Source organism: Brassica napus, chromosome A7, assembly GCF_020379485.1.
Source record: "Brassica napus cultivar Da-Ae chromosome A7, Da-Ae, whole genome shotgun sequence".
NCBI lineage: Eukaryota > Viridiplantae > Streptophyta > Magnoliopsida > Brassicales > Brassicaceae > Brassica > Brassica napus.
This window is the reverse complement of record NC_063440.1, coordinates 13,903,760-13,925,027: the sequence shown is the minus strand read 5'-3', so window position 1 is coordinate 13,925,027 and position 21,268 is coordinate 13,903,760. Positions and strand designations below refer to the sequence as shown.

Here is a 21,268-nt window from a genome sequence, read left to right as displayed (position 1 = left end):
AGAAGGGTTTGTATCCCTCCCAGGCTATCCACATCAGCTGACAGGTCACATATTCAAATGCTATACGCGCGACACCTGTCCCAGACGACTGAAACTCACCGTTTCATTTATTCCTCTTCTGATGGGCTTTTTAATTCACGTTTTATGGCACGTTTTCTATATGCTTAAAGGGCCTGAATAGAAAATGTATTGGGCCTTGCATCTCTAAACCTAAAGTTGTCTCTCTTATGGTCTCGAAGTCAAGGTTCTCACCGTCGTCCTAATCATGGTCATGCTACCGCCATGGATTCACAGTCGTGTTCTGTTAGTCGATTGAGTACCAGCGTACCCTAATTGAACGCAAACCGGTATTTTATTGAATTCTCTCTACTGCCGTCAGAAAAATTTGGATACGTTACAGCAAGTCGGTTGAATTCACGCCATCATTAACAACAACTTTCCACTTCTCAACACGATCTGTCATTGAATGCATCCCCATTACTTCTATTGCGTGAATCTTCAAGTATAAATAGGTAACTCTTTCATCAGTTCAATCCAATCCTCTCAGAAGCATGCTATCTAGATCCGCTCTATATCCACAAAGAAGCCGCACAGCTTACTTCGTAGTCACCAACTCGCACCTACTCAGCCTCCCACAGGTTAACTTTCTTTCTTCTACTTTTTGGTTCTTGAGTAGGCTTTTTTTTTCTGGGAAAGCAAAGTGAAACTTCGACATTTTATCTATTTCTTCTTCACCTACATTCTCTTTTTGTTAATTTTCATGAAAATGATAAACCCCAAGTTTGATTCCAAAATAAAAAAAAAATCTGAGAAATGATCAATAAGTTTCAACATTTTTACAGTTTTTGTTTTCTTTTCTTGATTTCAGTTTGATTTCTCTTCAGCTCTGCGGTTAAATTTAGCAAATGTCATATGACAAGCGGATAGCACGGTTTCTCAGCTTAAAGCTATTTCAGAGCAACTTGCTTCAGCAAAGCATTTGGAGGTTCTTCAGGTGTCTCTACCTGCAAATGTCCAAACTGAAATCGAGCAGATTGGAGAGATACTGAATTCTTCTATAGCTCCAATGACATAAGAGACGTTCTCAATTCCGTGTAAGAACAACCCATCTGTTACGAATCCTTATGTTAAATCTTGAAAACAGTGTAACAGGTCATCTTCTTTATTGCAGAAGGGTGGCGCTTATCACAGTTTCAATCCTTATGCTTACCTCTTTACAATTCTTGGTCTCGGTAAGTCACAAATCTGCATCTTTTGTAATGTTTTAAGGTTTTGAAAGATGAGCTTCTGTATATCTCCTGCAATCTTCCACTACATGTTTCTCAACTGTATGTATAACTCATGATCTTATCTAATCATCTACTCTTGCAGTTTCTTCAATTTTTGGGATACATCTCATTGTCTACACGAACAATAACCCTGGAATGTTCTTTTTGTACTTTTTATAAGTAAGAACTATTTGAATCTTTTCCTCTTCCGCAGCCGTATGATTCTTGGATGGTGTTGGTGACTGATGATTCTGGTACATTCATCTTGAGCAGAGCATTCCTTCTGTTACAAAAATATGTCTCATGATTCTTCATGAATTTCTTCTTTATCGTTCAAATTTGTTAATGTGTTTGGTTGAGCATTAGTGAAACTGCAGGCAGATGTATAGCTGAGAAAATAACTGAAGTGCTTATAAATTTGGAAACATGACCATGCATCCTCTGCACACGTGACCTGCAAGCCTTTTAAAATATGTTAACAGATCACTTCTTCTCTAATTCAAATTGTGCTTACAAAAAAATTCACCAGTATTATATACAGTAAATCAGTTTAGTGGGATACAAAAAAAATTCCACCAGTTTCAGATTTTCTATTTTGAAATAATTTTAGTTAAAATGAATAAGTTATTTCTTTTGCATCGTCTAAATCATTAATTTTAAGAAAAACTGTATAAAGAAAAAGAAAAAAAAAACAGTTTATTTCATGAACAAATCTAAGAGACAGAAGTAAGTTCATTTTACTTAATATTTATAACGTGATTAGACCGTAGTGTTTAAAAAATATTATTTTACTTATTTTTATTAAAGTGAAATAAACATTGAGAGTATCTAAAAAATATATTATAATATTATAATAACTAGACATCATATAATTTCAAAAATAAATTGTTGAAATTGTTGTGAAAATTTTATGAAAGTAAATTGTTGTGAATACGTTGTTACAATTAATAAGAAAACGGAGTCGTACAAATATTTTTTCAGGACTGTTTCTATCTCTCAAAACATATTTAAAAAAAATGTGATTCATTAAAATATATATTTCATTAAGTAAATTATATCACACTCATATTAATTAATTAATTAATATATCTGCCAACCATGATAAATCAATGCTTATTGAATTAGAAATAAAAAATACCAAAAAGTTAAGACAATTAGCAAAATCTAAGAGTTAATTTACCATATAAACAATGGTATCTAAAATCAAAGATTCACGATAAAATAAAAATATAACTAATATTCCGCCCGTAGGGCGGGCCGACCCTAGTCTTTATATATAAAAGGGAAATTAAATTCACAAGTTCACAGTTTTACTGAAAACTATTTATGGATGAAAAAAGCAAGATGATGTAGATGGGAGTATCTTATTTAATTTCTTGTACTATTTAGCTTCTCCTACTCCAACTACTCGAAATTTATTATTTTCCCTCTTTTTGTATGTGACTATGATTTTTTTAATTTCCTTCTTCTTCCTAACAACATTGGCACAACAAACAATAAAGAAAACCACTGCTGTTATATATCTACAGATGAGAAAAGTGTGCTAAAATATTTAGCGGCACATGTGATTTCCTACCTAAAGTTTTGAAGTATGCTTACAAAATGCCATCATATTTGCGAGAAAACATAAAAAAAAAAGGAGAGACAACGAAAACAGAGGATGAGCAAATCCGTGACAGAGGTTGGTACGAGAAAAAGGAAACGGAAATAATGTGAATGGAAAATATAAAAGAAAGGTTTACCGAAAATGCCCCCATCCAAGAGTATGGGAAACAGCAAATCAAGTTTCTCTTCTATTCATTGCCTTCATCACTAATTATCGGATATTAACTATTTAATCATCCAAACACTATTTTCAATTTGATTAGACAACTAGCAACATAGGCATATAGCATACATACATCTGCATTTTTATCATTTTAAAAATATTTCTTTTCTTTTTGTTTCAAAATCCTACTTGCTTTCGATATTGTTTCATTTGAAGGCAAGTCTAAGTTGAAGAAACAGAAGCAGAGAAGTGTCTACCGGCCAAAAAATGAGAAAAAGTTGTCAATAATCAATATTGAGATTTTTATGAATATTTTAAGGGTTAGATTGAAAGAATAAGAAAGCAAAGCGAAAATAAACATAGGTGTGGGTAAAAGGAGAGCCAAAGCGTGAAAGAGGAATAATACAAGTGGGGGGAGAAAAAGCCAAACCTTCCCCTAATGGAACTATGACGATGCTTTGATGCTCTCTGTTTCTTTCCCTAAGTAGTAATTAGATAACTCACTCTCTCTGTATATGTTTTATCAATATCTGTCTGTTAAATTCAAGGGCTTATTTGCCAAATAACCAAAAAAAAATGAAAATTAGATTTTGGGAGAGAGAGTAGAGAGAGATAGGAAGAAAAAGTAGGAGAGAGGAGGAGATTTTGGTTAGTTAGTGTATTTAAGTTTTTTTTCATGTATATAGGGTGTAATTTCCCTAAATTCAATAATGTAAATCTTAGCCCCACCTTTGTTTGTTGCAATAACACATTATCATATCTACATAGTTTTATTGTAGATAGCTTTTTCATGGATTCCAACCAATTTAAAGACGACACAAGAAGATGTATACTACCAAAAATGATTCGTTATTTAGCTACATATCGAACACTAAATATAATGGAAATCAATCTGGATTACAGGTATGTTCCAAAGCACATGCTATCCCTAAACCTAAAATATGAATATCGCGCTAAATTTGTTTTGCAAATATATTACTCGAGGATGTTGAGTTCTCGTTTATAAGTTTGAGTTTTGCCTCTTTGCATATTAATCAAAATCCAAGGAAAATATTATCATATACAGATTGTGTGGCGCAGCAAAAAAAATATTGAAGTATGGTGTAAATATACTTATTCTCGAGTTCAAACTTTCTTTTTCTGAAGGTAAATTCATTTGTGTGTTAGAAAGTTAAAGTTGGGTTGCGGTCAAGTTGAGCATGTGAGATGGGCCAAGCTTTCAGTCGGTGGCTCTCTCTAAAGTTAGTTAGATGGCTTAGATTGCTGGTAAATATTAGAGGATAACTATCAGTTGTATAGCCTAAATATTATTTCTCGTATATTCTGTTTAGATAAGAGATGATCCCTAGTATCTCTCACGTACTTGTACTATATATGTTCATATCAATACACATAATCATTCAAGGGAAACACATTAACTTACATGGTATCAGAGGGTTCTAGATTCTGAACCTAACTTACGGTGATTATATCATCAAACGAGCAGGAATGGCGGAATGCAAACCATGCACGACTCCTGTGGATCTTAAGTCCAAGCTAGCAGACGATGACGGCAAACCAGTCGCGAACGCAACTGAGTATCGCAGCTTGGCAGGGGCGTTGCAGTATCTCACCTTCACTCGCCCAGACATCACTTACGCGGTACAGCAGCTGTGCTTGTTCATGCATGATCCACGTGAACCTCATCTAGTAGCCCTGCGACGAGTTATCCGTTACCTCCAAGGAACCAAACAGATGGGCTTACAACTCCTCCGGCAACAAAGCATGAAGCTCACGGCATATACATATGCTGATTGGGCGGGCTGTCCGTCTACACGACGTTCGACTTCGGGATTCTGTCTTTACCTTGGCGACAACCTCATTTCGTGGTCAGCCAAACGTCAACCCACTGTGTCACGCTCCAGCGCCGAAGCCGAGTACAAAGGTGTCGCGAATGTAGTTGCAGAGTTTTGTTGGCTACACAACTTACTGCTTGAAATAGGAAGACCCCTTCAGCAAGCAACTGTCGTCTACTGTGATAACGTGAGTGCAGTCTACCTCTCGAGCAACCCTGTTCAACATCAAAGAACCAAACACATAGAAATTGACATCCACTTCGTCCGTGGGAAGGTTCTTATGGGCCAAGTTCGAGTTCATCACATTCCATCAAGCCTATAGTTTGCAGACATCTTCACAAAAGGATTACCTTCTTCACTCTTCTGTGGCTTCCGGTCCAGTCTTGGTGTGACAGAGCCCACGCTGCAACTGCAGGAGGGTATTAGAGGATAGCTATCACTTGTATAACCTAGATATTATTCCTCGTATATTCTGTTTAGATAAGAGATGATCCCTAGTATCTCTCACGTACGTACTTGTACTATATATGTTCATATCAATACACATAATCATTCAAGGGAAACACATTAACTTACAGTAAATGGTTGCACCATGTACTGATTGTTGAAAAAGAAGGGGAAAACTTTAACACATGTAAGTACTTTTACTATTTTAGTAACAGTGTTTTAGTTAGGAAAGTGCTTGTCTTCAATCTATCATCAATTAGCCAGTTTTTGACTACACAACAATAGTTAAATATTTTCTTTTTTTTTTTTTCCTTCTAAATATTTCTTATAAATAACCCAAGATAATTCTACAAACATATATGCCTTACCCCTCAAGGCAACCAACAAAAACAAACACAGCAGAAACAGGACAGACCCCTGTTAAAAACCTTCACTAAACTTCCTCTCTTCTCCTAGAGCTGTGGACGCACGATAAGAAGCTCTAACCTCGAGATCAATTAGAGGAAGCGGCTTTCACTTTCGAAAAATTCGACTAACCACGACGGAGGTCCTGCCGCAACATACGACTGAACCAATCTGTGCCGGTTAACACTATCGGCGATGAAAGACGCCCCTCTGTTTGTCTCGTTTTTTACTACCCTTACCCTCCACTCTTCAATCCCAGCCACACTCCGAATGAATTCATCACGTTGGAATAAGAAAGATGGCCATGCTTGTGGTCTCAAAACTGCTCCAAAAAGATCCTCGAAATCTCCAGCGAAAATTACTTTGTTGACATGGAGACTATTCATACTTTCAGCTGCCCATAGTGTTGCCTGCAGTTTCGCTTGATCTTTCGAAACTATCTCTGCGAAAGCTCTCCTACTATGACAGACCACCTCGCCACTGTGGTTTCTAACAACCCACGCTCCTCCAAGGGACTTACCCCTTTTGTCCCAATCATACGCTATGTTGCACATGAGCCAGTCTTTCGGAGGAGGTTCCCACCTTTTCTCCAAACCTTTCTTCTCTACCGGTTGCTGCTGCTGAAGTTCCTTTTCCACCGCCTGAGCTAAGAACCATTCTCCCGCGTCCCTTTGCGCTCTTGCCACTATTTCCTCCGCACCCCAACGTTTTCCTTCAAATAAGAATTCATTCCTGCTTTTCCACAAGCTCCAGAGTACCCAAGGCCAAGCTCTTAGCTTCTTTGATTCCCCAAGTCTTACCTTCTTCACTCCTAGAAGGAAGTTCATGTTTTCCAAAACCGAAGTGACATTAAAACCCAACCGAGGAGCTGGAATCTCTGCAACCGCCCACACTTGTCTAGCAATATGGCAGGTGAAAAGAACATGATTAATGTCTTCTTCCTCAGAGCCACACAGTTGACATCTGTTATCTACTTTGATCCCTCTCTTTAGTAATAATTGAGCCACCGGCAACGCTTCATTTAGAATCTTCCACAGGAAAATCTTGATCTTAGGGAGAGTCAACACCTTCCACACGTCTTCTTTCAAAGGATTTACTGATGGCAACATTCGTGCTTCAGGTTGTTGTGCTTTTGTTTTCACGTCACAAGCCAGCCAGTACGCAGATTTGACGGTGAAAGAACCACTTTTATTAAATTTCCACGAGGTAAAATCTTCTCTGCTGATCACTGGTTGCTTCTTCAATATGAGTTCCATATCTCCTGCGACAAAAAACTCCTGCAGGGCTTGCACATTCCATCTTCTGGATACTTGATCTATGAGAGACGATGCCTTCAAGTTTACCTCAAACCTCACATTTTTCCTCCAAGGTGCCCTTAGACCCTCACGAGGGTCATCGATCCATCTGTCAGTCCAGACTCGAGTGTTCATACCGTTTCCAACCTCGTGCCTTAACCCTTTGACCAATAACTCTCTGCCAAACAACAGACTTCGCCATGAAAATGATGGTCTTGCCCCTATTACTGCCGATAAGAACTCCCCTTGAGGAAAGTACCTACTCTTCAAAAATCTGGCCAGTAATGATTCAGGTTGATTCACTATTCTCCATCCTTGCTTTGCAAGTAGAGCTTGGTTAAAGCTTTCCAAGTCCCTGAAACCCATACCTCCCAACTCTTTTGGTAGACACATTCGATTCCAAGCGACCCAATGAATTTTCCTCAGCCCTGCGTCTGAACCCCACCAAAAATTAGCCATCAAACTTGCCAGTTGAGATAGCAAAGTCTTTGGCAATCTGAAACAAGACATCGCATAAACCGGTATCGCCGCGGCTGTAGATTTGAGGAGAACCTCCTTGCCTCCCTGAGAGAGTTTGCGAAGATACCAACCATCCAATCTTCCTTGAGTTCTCTCTTTTAAATAAGACAACAGCTCTACCTTGGACCCAGAGAAACATTCAGGCAGCCCTAAGTATTTGCTTGTGCCACCAATATTATAAATCTGCAGGATATCTTGGATGGCTCTTTTCTGAGCCTCTGGAATCTGATCCCCAAACGAAATTGCCGATTTTTGAAAGTTTATTGTTTGCCCCGTAGCCTCCCCATAAAACTGAAGAATGCGATTCAGATTATGACCCTGAACCAGTGACGCTTTTATGAGGAACAAGCTATCATCAGCGAAGAACAGATGGTGAATCGAGGGACCTGATTCTTCAAAGCGCATGCCTTCTATCACCCCGTTTCTTTCAGCAACCTCCAACAGGTGGGATAGACCTTCCGTGCAAAGAACAAAGAGGAAAGGCGAGAGAGGATCGCCTTGCCTTAGTCCTCTCTGCGGTTTGATTAATCCAAAAGGTTGATCATTAATCAGGACTGAGAAGGATACTGATGTTACACACATCATAATCCACTTCACCCACTTCTGATCAAATCCCAAAGCCACCAGTAAGGACCGTAAGTAGGACCATTCAACTTTGTCATAAGCTTTCGACATATCTGTCTTCACCGCCATGTATTCCGCAGCTACCGAGGGTAGAACCTTAAGAGCGTGAACTGCTTCATGTGCGATTATGATATTGTCCGATATCAGTCTCTCACTGACAAAAGCCGACTGGTTCACTGACACTATATCCGGTAAAACTGGTTGCAATCTATGAATCAGGATCTTTGACACCACTTTGTATAGAACTGAGCACAGACTGATTGGTCTCAAATCCGTCATTGCTTCCGGGTCTGGGATCTTTGGAAGAAGGCATATATAAGTGTAGTTCCAATCCTCAGGTAGACTTCCCTCTTCAAAAATATCTCGGATCTCCTTTGTGATGTCCTCACCCACCACATCCCAATACTTTTGGAAAAACAGCGCCGACATACCATCCGGGCCAGGAGCGCTCTCCGGTTTAATTGAAAACATTGCTTCTTTAACTTCCTCTGTCGAGATCGGACTTGTGAGAGTTTCATTCATACTTACTGTCACCTTGGGCACCAAGCTCTGGAACACAGGTTCATAAGATCTCGGACATGAAGTGGTGAAGAGTTTGGTGAAGTAAGCTGTCGCTACCTCCCCTTTAGCCGGATCAGACCAATGTAGCTCCCCATCATCATCTTTCAGCTTAGTAATACATTTCCGGGCTCTGCTAGTTTTCACCGAGGCGTGGAAAAATTTAGAATTTCTATCCCCCAGTACAAGCCACTTGTCTCTGCTTTTTTGACTCCAGTGCATTTCCTCTTCTCTATATGCCCGAATGATCTCCTTTTTGATGATGTTTATCGCGAAAAAGCAAGGATAAGGTCTCGTCTGGAACCATTCGAGTCTCTCATGCAAGATGTGTATTTTATCTTTAGCATTGAAGACCCTTTTCTTCTTCCATTTGCTCATCGCTCTCCTACAGATGCTGATCTTCTCAGAGACAGATGTGTTATGATGTCTTCCTTTCCACGCAGACTGAACCTCTATTTTAACTTCAGAGTGAAGTAAAAGTCGTTTATCAAAGCAGAACCTTCCTCTGAAAGATTCAGCTGATGCTCTGAGGCTGACAAAAACAGGGCGGTGATCGGAACCTCTCTTCTCTAGAAATCTTTGGTTAGCGCCCGGGAAGAGATTAGTCCACTCTTTATTTGCGAAGCACCTATCAAGACAACACTGAATCCATTTCTTCCATCTCAAACCTCCCCATGTGAATCTATCACCTTTACTCGACAGTTCTTCCATTCCACAACAGCTTAACATGTCTGCGAACGGCTGAAAGGAGCTCTCATGCCTCAGGGGACCTCCCGTCTTTTCCTGATTGTTTAGAATCTCGTTAAAGTCACCAACCATGCACCACGGTACTCTTCGTGAACAACCAATGCGACTTAGCCTTTCCCATATCACACTTCGGCCATTAGTTATTGGTTCACCATAAACACACGACAAAAGGAAAGAGAAGTCGCCCAAATTCACCGAGCAGTCAATCACATTTTTACTCGCCGTTAACACATCAACCTGAACATTTTTCTTCCAAAAGAGGGCCAAACCGCCACTGAAACCAACTGGGTTTATAGTATATACATGTGCATAACCCAACCAAACTTGAAGATCAACTAAAACATTCCGACATTTTTTTGTTTCCATTAAAAAAAGGATGTCCGGAAAATGGTATTGACGCATTTCCCGTAGACGTTGAATTGTCAAGCCTTGAGGCCGCCCCAAACCTTGGCAATTCCAGCTCATAATGCTCATTGGACATTGGGCAATCCCTCATGTGGGATCGCCTTAAGGCAGCACGCCTTAGGTGTTGATCTTCCTTCTTCCCCTTTCTCTTCATACTTCCTCTTCTTAGACCCTGAGACTTGTTTCCCTTCTCTGTGCTCAATCATCTCACGGAACTCTTCTTTTGCCCCTTCATCTTTTCTTTGCTTTCTCACAGCCTTGGAGGGTCTCCTCCTCGGGTTATTACTCTTTCTGATCATCCCGGATGATGCAGGTTCCCAAGCCCCTGACTTAAAAACCGTAGGTAAATCAGAAAGAGTAGCGCATTTGCTGTTAACACTACCCTCAGAGTTGCACATTCTCCCATCAAAAGGCAAGCTTCGTGCCTTATACGCTTGAAACGCCGACGCCACCAGCTTTTCCGTCTTGTGCACCACTAATTGTTTCTCCTGTTCTGCTATCTGCTTCCCATAGTCAAAAACCAAGCCCTTTCCTCTATTAAGATCCTTCGTAATTTCAGGTGGAGCTTCTAGACGTAGAAACGTCCTCTGAACTTCCGGATCCTTTTCCGCTTCTTGCACAGATTTTATGACTTTGTCAATCTTGATAGCTTGATCTTCCCCTGTGTTAGCACAGAGATACCTTCTCATCTCTTGTAAAACCTCCTCCGCAATTCGCGGTCTCCCTGTAGCCGGGTTAATCCCCACCTGAGATTCAGCCAGAACACCAAAGAGAGGGTCCTGTTCTTGAAAGTAAGGTTTCTTCAGTGATAACTCTTCTTGAATTTTCATCCTTCTTACTCTGGCTTCTTCTTGTCTCTTTTTCACCGATACAGGGCAGATGGATTTCTCATGGTTCAAACGGTGACAAGTAAAGCAACGTTTCTGAACATTTTCATAGTCGAAGTGAATCACCGTTGATTTGCCCTCCCCCAGATCGAGAGTTTTTGCCATTCTCAGAGGATTTGCTACATTGAACTTGACTTGCACCCTCACAAAAGGTTGAGTAATCGGCTTCGACGGATCAAAGGCAACCACGATGGTTTTACCCACGATATCACCCAGAGCCGTAAGAGCCACCTCTGTGTAATAGTTCACCGGTATCTTGCTTATTTGAACCCACAAATTAACGTACTGCAGATAATCCTCAGGCGGATTCTCAACCCAACGTTCCATCACTATGACCCATTCATTGAACGTCTGGACACCCTTTTCCAAAACATCCATAAGATCATGCTCATTTTGAAAGATAAACTGGAAACGCTCTTCCGACAAGGCGATTCCCCGGATCCTTCCTTCTTTTTGCCATTTTCTTGGCATCTTGTAGATCAAAGTTGACATCTTTTGACATTCCGGGTTCAACAGTCTCCCCATCAAACTCAGCTTGTTCTCCTCAGCCGAGCTAATACCAGGAAGGTTCGGCATCTTGAAAGGAACATCGTCTTCCTCCAAATTTAGAGCCATCATAGCTCTGTCCATTGCCACAGACATCTTTTTAATACAGATACTAACTCTCTTTTCTCACTAATTTTAACTCCCAACCACTTTCTTCTTCAATGCGCGAAGCAGAGATGAACAAACAGATAAGATTTTCGGATATGAAAGCAAATTATATCCCAAAACCAATGTTTTCTTTGACTTTTGTAATAGAAAACGTGTTTTAACCACTTTTATGCTAACCCCAATGTAAATAGTTAAATATTTTCTTTAGTCAAGTTAAATCTAGATTTAAAGATTTGTTTTAGATTCTGTTACATGAAAAACGTGGTTTGAATCAAAACCTTTCATTAGCACAGATATAACTCGTACAAATCTTAAAATATTTAGCGACATGTCGGCACAATCATCTCAAACTAGAAAATTTATTATTTATTACGATGACAGCTAGGAAACATCGGACGGTGTCGATAAAATCATCCTCGTACCGTCGGTGAATCTAGACAGTTGAAATTTGTGGGCTCTACTTTTCATCAGCATCACGGAAGCTGATATCTCCAGCAACGTGACTCACGTGAATAATTTTTTTCTCTGTTGTTAATTTCAAAGTACTAACATTGTCTAATGTCTTATACTTCTACTGTTTGAATAAGAGAAATTTTCTAGTATTATTTTCTTCTTAGTTTATTTTCACAAAAAAAAATTACAGAAAAAAGTGATTAATTTTTAACAGAGATTCTTGCATATCAAAAACTAACTACACGAAATCCTATTTTTCTAGACCAATTTTTTTATTAAAAGTAAAAATAGACATATGCAGTTATACCTATAATTAATTTATGTAGAATTAGGATTTAGAGTTTTTTTCTGACAAAAGGTTCAGAGTTAAAGGGAAAGATTCTAAAGCGGGATTTAAATTTAAAAAAAAGTAAATATTTAAAAAATAAAATAAAAATTTTAAAATAGTTTCAAATGGAATTTTAGAATTTTTAGAAAATATTAAAAAATAGATAAATTCAAAAAAATGTTAGAATTTGAAAACATAGAATTCGAAGCTATATAATTTTTTTTATTTTTTTTTGTTTAGTTATATTTGTATATCTATAAAATAAAAAGTAGAAGAATCTTACGCCTCTTTAGTAAAAACAAATATTTAATATATTTTTTTATTTTAAAACTTTTTTATGACAAAAACTTAAAATAAGCTATTTGAGAAAATTGTCCTTTGAATAATCATCATACGTTAATATAGCACTATATTAGATTGGTGTGTTTCTATATGCATAAAGTTTCGGAGAAATTTATTGTAAAAACTTTTACAAATAATAATATTAACTCATTATAAAAATATCTTCTAGTGATCTCCTTAATCGCTTTGAACAAGTGAAAATGGCTTTGGATAATTATAACATATAGTAATAGTAGTACAGTAGTACTCAATAGAAAGCTAGGAATAGGGGAGCCAGTGGTGGTGAAAACCTTACCTTGAAATGGAATTCAAGAAATTGATGGGTGCGTTAAAGCCAAGACATTTTATATTCTTATTGGAGAGACTTCCCATTAATAAATTGTTTCTTTGTTTATTCGACCAATGGACCAAAACCAATGTCCAAGTAAGTACATACCAAATTGGTATAAAGGCATCGCGTAAGAAATCGACTAATTATAAAAATAACCAAAAAGCAAAAAAGCAAACATGTACAATATCAATGTGTATATATGTCCGAAGTCGGGACCATTACATAGACACAACGTACATATGTACGAAATCCGAACAAACATCTCGTACGTGGGCCGGATTGGGCTCTCCAAAAGCTGAGACCCAATGTCAAGCTTAAAATGTCAAGCTTAATGAACTTAAACCAAAATAGTACGCGTTGGTATAAATTATAAAGGTGTTATCTTTGGTCAGTATTTTCCTAGGCCTTATATAGAGCCCAATATTGAAAGAAAAAAACTTTCGTAGAAAAAAATATCAAGTGGATGTATTTAACGCAACCGTAAGTCGATTGGTTAGAAACGTATTTAGTAGGGGTGGGCAAAAAACCCAAACCGAACCGAATCGAACCAACCAAACCGAAGTTCAACCGAACCAAACCAAACCGTGCTCTTTATGTAACCCAATTGGTTCATGTTTTACTCAACCCGAACGGTTTGGTTTGGTTTGGGTTTAAACCGAACCAAACCGAACCAAACCGATAATCCAATATATATATAGTAAAAATATATATGATATATATATATATATATATGTATTAACATATTGCAAATTTTAGTTAAAGTTTCGTTTTTCATTTTTTCATAACTTCCATATCTTTAAAAAAAATTATAAATACGATTCAAATAATACTATTATATATAAAATCATGTAGCATAAGTTTTTATATTCTTACTCTATCGTTTATGAGTTGATTATTTTTTAATAAAAGTATAAAACTGATGCCTTCATATTTTATAACCAACCCAAACTACACCGAACCAAACTAGACCATAATAATGTAAACCAAACTAAATCTAAACCAAACCGAACTGAACCGAACCGAATTAAACCCAAACCGAACCCAACCCAAAACTACTTTGGTTTTAATTGGTTTGAGTTTTATAAAACCCAAATTACCCAAACCAAACCGAACCCAAACCGAACCCGAAACTAAACCGAAATGCCCACCCCTAGTATTTAGACTTTAGATCAAAGAAATGAGAAGGCAATTAGGCCGACAGGCGATAGCTTTGACGTAGTTTGTGATTTTCATGATTTTCGTTAGGGTTAAGACACAAATATTCGGTACTCGTTTAGTACATATTGTTTACTTTGTATTCTTCTTGATTTTTCAAATATTTATCATTCTTAAATCATATATTAAATATTAGAATTTATATTTCCAAATATAAGGATAAGTACGAATATCGAAAAGACGAATTAACCGGCCTGAAATTACTTACTACTAGTTTTTTTTTGCTAAACATAAATGACATTTTGGTGAAGTTTATTATTTTGGTTATTACGAAATAAAAATAAAATTAAACTGTGAAAAAGTAGATTTTCTAAGTTTAAACTCAGAAAATATATTTTTGTTATTTTAAGAAGTAAATAATATTTTTATTAAAAGATTCATTTTTTGTTCCTTATTTTATAATACTCACAAATATCTTATTTATATTTTATGTATTGTTCTTTTTTAGTATAATGAAAAAAATATTATGTTCACTTCTATTAAAAAATATTTAGCAAACAATTTTTAAATACTCGGAAATATTTACACGTAACTTACAAGAATTTACAAGTAGTAAAAAATAAAATGAAACAAATAATATGAAAATAACTCTTTTGAATCAAATAGTACTCATTTCGGTACAACTAAACATAAATCTAATTCTTATTACTCATAAAAAGCAAACCATATACTAAGTAATTTAGTTGTGACCTCACAATGTTAATTTATACACTTCAAATATATACAGTATGAACTCCATAAATTAATAAAGTTTAGTGGTTCCGAATTCAATTGTACCGGTGTAAAATATGACATAATTCGATAAAATGATAAGAAAACATTTTTTTGAAAAATTTTATGTAAATATATGGTTTAATATAAACATAAATTATTAGTTTATATATAAAAAATTTAAATAAATATAAACAATATATAGTATAGTTCATTTTTACACATTGGAGTATATCTTTAGTTTTTCTAAATATATTGATGTTATTTTGTCATTTTACAGCTAAAAATTCATATATATTTCCGACAGATTTTTTTTGCACCAGTAATTAAATAAAAATAACATAAAATTTGTATATGTAAAATTTAATCAATACCATAAAATCAAGTATTTTTTATTTTTGCATAAAACATATTTCAAAATATATAAACCTAAAAATATTTTTTAGTAAATTAATACTTCTATAAATTAATAAATTATCTAAGTCTTTATATTATTAATTTATAAAAAAGTTACTGTATTTGTGTATTATTGCATCTCATATAGTTTTTACCGAACTATGGTAGTTATTTCCATTTCTAAGGGTGTGACCGTAAGTCACCGATAGCGTTAATGTTCTCATTATAAATATGTTACTCTACTTTCCACCCATAAACTCACTAACCAAGTGGAAAAAAAAAATTAATCAGTAGTTTATTCTCACTCCAATTACTATTTAAGTGAAGGTAAAACACTTGGTATTTGTAGGCTCTGTGCTCGCGCACCCAACTACAGACCAACTATCCTCCTCAGTTTCTTCACTAGCATAGTTTTATGCTTGTTGAACTGATCCGGGGCCTGTGTTGCGTACCTATCTGGAAGGAATTGTTAAGCTTTGCTTAAAATGTTGTTTGCGGCATCTCCTTCAGTGGGGAAGTCGTGAACACATAAGTCGGCACTTGTGATCCTTGCGTCTTTGCATAGTTTATGCATTGTTCGCAAAGGTGAATAAGCTGTTTGCTGAGATCTCGGTTGCGGAAATATTATGGCGGTGACCCGAAGAAATTCTGTCCCGCTAAGCACGTTTGTCTCCGGACAAAAGATGACGGTCAAGTCTGCGTCTGTTCCCACTTTCCATGTGTTTGCGGGAATATGACGTGGTCTTGTCCTGATTTATGAATGCTACCTGGTTGATCCTGCCAGTAGTCATATGCTTGTCTCAAAGATTAAGCCATGCATGTGTAAGTATGAACGAATTCAGACTGTGAAACTGCGAATGGCTCATTAAATCAGTTTTAGTTTGTTTGATGGTAACTACTACTCGGATAACCGTAGTAATTCTAGAGCTAATACGTGCAACAAACCCCGACTTCTGGAAGGGATGCATTTATTAGATAAAAGGTCGACGCGGGCACTGCCCGTTGCTCTGATGATTCATGATAACTCGACGGATCGCATGGCCTTAGTGCTGGCGACGCATCATTCAAATTTCTGCCCTATCAAAATTTAAAAAAAGAAAAAAAAAAAACACTTGGTATTTTTCTCATGGTTTTAGAAGTGGGAATGTCAGTTACTCTAACTTTTTCTTTTTTATTATTTACTATACATTTTATTTACTTTATAACTCTTACTCCATTTTAATTACTCTAATTTATTATAGTATTTTCGAATCACACTCTAAATAGGAAAATGAATATTCACCAAACGTGACTAAATCCCCTATATATTATTTGAGAAGCATTGCAACATTTTTTTGTAGCCACGTGTCATCACTAGAATGATTTTTAAAATCCTTAGAGAAATAGGTTGGTCCATCTAAATATATAATAATTTTTTTATTAAACCACAATAAATACATAATTAATGTGCTTCATTATTTCCTTAAATAAGATTACGGAATTACCTAATGTGGCTAAAGTATATATGACAATTAATGATTTTAAATAATAAAGATTTGATAAAAATAAGTGTGCATTATAATTATATTTGTTTAATTATAAGCTATTAAAATAAATTAAACAATCATAGTAACCATATAATAAAAAATTAAAAAAATTATTTATATATTATATTTTGAATTTTAAAAAATGAGTATAAATTACTAAAACTATTAAAAGTTTCACATTCAAATTTTGTGATCTATGATTTAAAACTTTTGTTATGACATGATACAAATAATTAAAAAATAATATAAGTTGAAAGTCTCATTTAATAAGTATCAAAAATAAGAGATATATAAATATATGTATCATTTTAAATTAAACTATATGCAATATAAAAATACATAAATATCTTAATTTTGAAATTTACTTTGAACATTTTTTTGATAAAAATATTTGAAAAAATATTGACAACTTAGTTTTTTAAAATAATATAAATTACTTAAACCATTAATCCCACAGTGAAAATTTTGTTATCACTAATTTAGACTTTTTGCTATAATAGATACAAATGATAAAAAAAAATATGAGCAAAAAGTATCATTTAATAAGTATTAATATTAAAATATACTATATATGTTACTATTATTTAAATTTAATTATATATCATATCAAATAGAAAAAATATTTTTTTGATTTATAAAAAAAAATTATATGTTCGCACCAATTTAATTATATAAGTAGTAGATAATGACTTTTTAATTATTCAATATATATTTATTATTTCATAATATGTTATAAACATATAATATATAAAATAATTTATATATATAATGTTCATCCCGCGCAAAACGCGGGTCTTAACCTAGTAAATATAATTATTTCTCAGTCAGATCAAACGATACTATATCGATTCGTTTAAATACAGTTTAATGGTCTTACTTGGAACATACATGCAGTGCCGGTCCTGATATTTCCGAGGCCTAATACAGAACTAAAAATTATCAAGACATTACATTTGATATAAGTAAAAGCTTAATTGGTTAAATATAATGTTTATTTAAACCTATTATATTTGTTTACTTAATTTATTGTACATTAATATATTAGTTTCATGTGTTTGTCATTATTTTTTGGTTAAATATGTATAATAGTATTTATTTTACTTTAGAAAAATAAATGGTAGATGTCAAAAAAAAATGGTGAACCCACAAAAGTAGTCTCCATTCAAAAGTTTTTTGTGTATGTGCTAAGGGCCGGCACTGCGTACATGGACCTGAGTATGGCATGTCCCTCATGCAAAATTTGAACTCTACTAATATAGTAATATGATTGTGGCTTCAAATCGCTATCAATTTTGAGAAAATTCCATCGAGCTAAATACAACAAGAAACAATGATCAGGCAAGAAGTTTGGGGAAGGTGATCTTGGGTCAGTGATTTTTAAACAGCTTAATCAGTTCGCGGTTAGGGCTCAACTATAGTACTGGATTTTAATTAGTAGCATAAAAGGTTAAACGAAAAAGACCAAAATCCTCACTTATTATGAGACATAAGAAAATTGATTTGAAGATAAAATCAATATCTGGCCCGATTCAAAAGAATTTTGTGATACAAAAACAAACACTCTACGAACAGAAAAAAGAAAAGCCCCATCAAATATCAAATCAGAACTCCACTTTAACTACTATGCTTGTCTTGGACACATCCATCTGTACTCTTTCTTAATTGGTATCTTCGCATTTCCTTCATGTTTAATATCAATAACAACAACCAACAAACATAAACAATAGAAGTACTAACATAATCCATTCGAGAGTAATATTGCTTTATACACCAAGAACAGAAATTGGCATAGCTAGAAACTCCCAACATGATCTCATCAATTATGAAACGAAAAAAAAAAATGTAATCTATAATATGATCATACGTATTGGTACAATATACTTTTCCTTGGTCCTTGTCACATACATCAATATATATATATATATATATATATATATATATATATATATATATATATAAAGTATTACTGAAATGTAGGTGAAGGAAAAATTTAAACTATATATATAAGATAACGTAAATTTATTGAAAACAGATCTTAGAATAAAAGCAGCAATAATAATAGAACTTGTAATAATATAACTCGAAAAAGATATAGCATATAAAATCTAAATGGTACCCACAGAACAAATACAAATGGAGCAGAAGACAAAGACAAAAACAAAAAACACCCCCAAGTTCCAGACGACCCAAAAAACTTATCCATACATGCATTACATATGCATTTAATAACTTTATGAATTAACAGAAAACAAAAAATGTGGACGTAGTTAATAGAGATATACTATGTCAAGTTGCTTTTATATGATATGCATGTAGGTCATACTTTGTCCCGTTATTATTATTCAGCTTTATATCCCATCCCTTCGATTTAATCTTCCTTATAACAATCCCCTAAACTTCAAATCAAGAAGAGATCAGTTCATTTGTTAAAGGATTATAAACTATCAAAATGTATATAAAACCTTTCTAAATCATTTACTACTCTGAATTTATATCAAGTTATCAACCGTCTGCAAAATATATCGTTTAAAGCCTAAATAACAAAACACAATCAGAAATATACGAAGGTAAAGTCAGCATGATCTAATATTCCAAAGCCAGAAGCTCAAATAAGGAACACTAGATGGAAGAAAATGTTCTAAATCACTTAAATATAATTTTAGTTACAAATTAGGAAATTTCTTCTAATATAACTGGTGTTATTTCTCAAGCAAAAGGGGTATTTAATTTGGGTAATCATATTTGTCAAAAACAATGATTAAAAGTAAAGTGACAAATTAATGATAGGAAACAAGGCGAATTTTCATTAATAAGTATTAATGAGTTGTAATATACATTTTGCATTCTTTAAGCAATAGCCTAAAATTCCATAAACCACAAAACACGTAATAAAAGACAAGAAAGTAGCAAAAAGATATAACAGCTAGAAACCCTAAAATTTCAGATAATTAATGCAAAAAAAAAACATAAACGGCGCTAATGATTTTCGCAGAGGTAGGCTAACGCACGCCACCGCGCCAATTATATTAATATTATTATTTGCTCTCCCAGTCTTCATCGGAGCTCTCCGGGTCGGGTAGTTTATTCAAGTCAACCCGTTCCAATAACCACCCGCCACTCTTCAACCTCTTCTCATCTTCATCATCGTCTTCATGTTCTTCTCCATCACCGTTTTGATAATTCCGACGAAAATTCTTGCTATCATCGCAACTCTCTTGGTCCTGACCAAAAACACGGTGGCGGTTATCTAGCACCGCCGAGCCCAAAGCGTCTACCTGAGCACCCACCTCCGTTGCTTTCTTCCTGATCGTCGCGGCCGACATATCCTCCTCGGTAAATTTCTCTCCGGTAAGAAGCTCAGGGAAGTTGAGCCTCGCCGTCGGTCCTCTGAGGTAGAAAACCGCCGTGTCGTAGGCTCGAGCAGCCGCCTCGGGGGTGGAGTAAGAGCCGAGCCATAACCTAGAGCGCTTGTTAGGCTCACGAATCTCCGCAACCCATTTGCCCCACTTCCTCATCCTTATACCCTTGTAAGGTCTCTCTCTCTTCCTCGTCGTCGTCGTCGTCCCGGAGACTGCCACGTTAGCTACTCCGCCGCCCTCCATGGAGGATCTTGAAACCCTCCAAAGAAACAGACTCTTAGAGGAGTCGACCGACTTTTTCGATCTGGGTTTCGCCAGAGAGAGAGACTATGACAGAGAATAAATATGTCGGAGAGAGAGAGAGAGAGAGGAGGGGAAGGTTGCAGGTGGTGTTATGATGGTGGATGGAGTAGTAGACAAATCCAAATTCACCGACAAGAGAAAAAGTAGAGAGAAGAGAATTTTGGTTAGTTGGATTTTAAAGATAAAACTTGGTGTCATGGACTCATGGTGGTGGATTCGTTTTGTAGTTATAACAAATTTTTTTCTTTCTTTCTCAATTATCAGTTAATAATATTATAAAATAAATGAATATTGGGCCGATGATGAAAGCTGTATCTTCTGTTTTGATTGTATTTTAATGGAACAGAAAGTTTTTAAAGAGGATAGGCGGACGAAGAGGTGGTGGAGATGACATGCGCATATTAATACTATAATTGATATTATTTCTCCCTTTACTCTCTAATTAATCTTCTACTATCCATAGTATATTATAGTACGCAAAACCTCCTCTGTTTTTTAAATATATTATCCACGAATATACCCTGGTACTTATAACTTATATATAATGTTGTGTATATTTAAAGTATTTAACCAGATTCTATAAATTTATACGATAGATACCTGCAGGACTCCTTGTCCAGATAGACAACAGAAGCAATATAGAGATAAGTATATTTCATGACCAAAACCTTTTCGATTATTAACTGAAATCTTTCACAATGTTGTAATTACTAATTGGAACATGAAAACTAATAATTACGTAATAAGAAAATACGAGGCTATAAGCATTGTGGAAAATATCAAATCGGTGAGTCATATGAAGACCATTTTCTTTTTGTATTCATGACTTCTTTTTATATATATAAAAATATACATTTTCTGAATTTTATTTTCAAAAGAGCCTTCCAATGAG

At 35.3% G+C, this 21,268-nt stretch overlaps 2 protein-coding genes and 1 long non-coding RNA gene across 4 annotated transcripts; 1 reads left to right on the top strand and 2 right to left on the bottom strand.

Annotated features, from left to right (window-relative positions):
• The first annotated feature begins 1 nt into the window (after nucleotide 1).
• Nucleotides 2-1,906, top strand: LOC125576537. 2 transcript variants are annotated; one of them, XR_007314961.1, is made up of 3 exons: nucleotides 105-638; nucleotides 869-1,094; nucleotides 1,172-1,906. It is a non-coding gene; the product is annotated as an uncharacterized LOC125576537 (long non-coding RNA). The 2 variants fall into 2 exon arrangements; XR_007314960.1 differs by having other exon boundaries at nucleotides 2-638; nucleotides 869-1,906.
• An 8,030-nt stretch (nucleotides 1,907-9,936) lies between these two features.
• LOC106362978 lies at nucleotides 9,937-11,400 on the bottom strand. Its single transcript, XM_013802793.2, has one exon. It carries the CDS (start codon nucleotides 11,398-11,400, stop codon nucleotides 9,937-9,939), a length of 1,464 nt encoding a protein of 487 aa, XP_013658247.1.
• An 8,095-nt stretch (nucleotides 11,401-19,495) lies between these two features.
• Nucleotides 19,496-20,743, bottom strand: LOC106366783 (ethylene-responsive transcription factor ERF010). The gene has a single exon (XM_013806444.3). It carries the CDS (start codon nucleotides 20,314-20,316, stop codon nucleotides 19,750-19,752), a length of 567 nt encoding a protein of 188 aa, XP_013661898.1. The 5' UTR covers nucleotides 20,317-20,743; the 3' UTR covers nucleotides 19,496-19,749.
• Nucleotides 20,744-21,268: the final 525 nt, after the last annotated feature.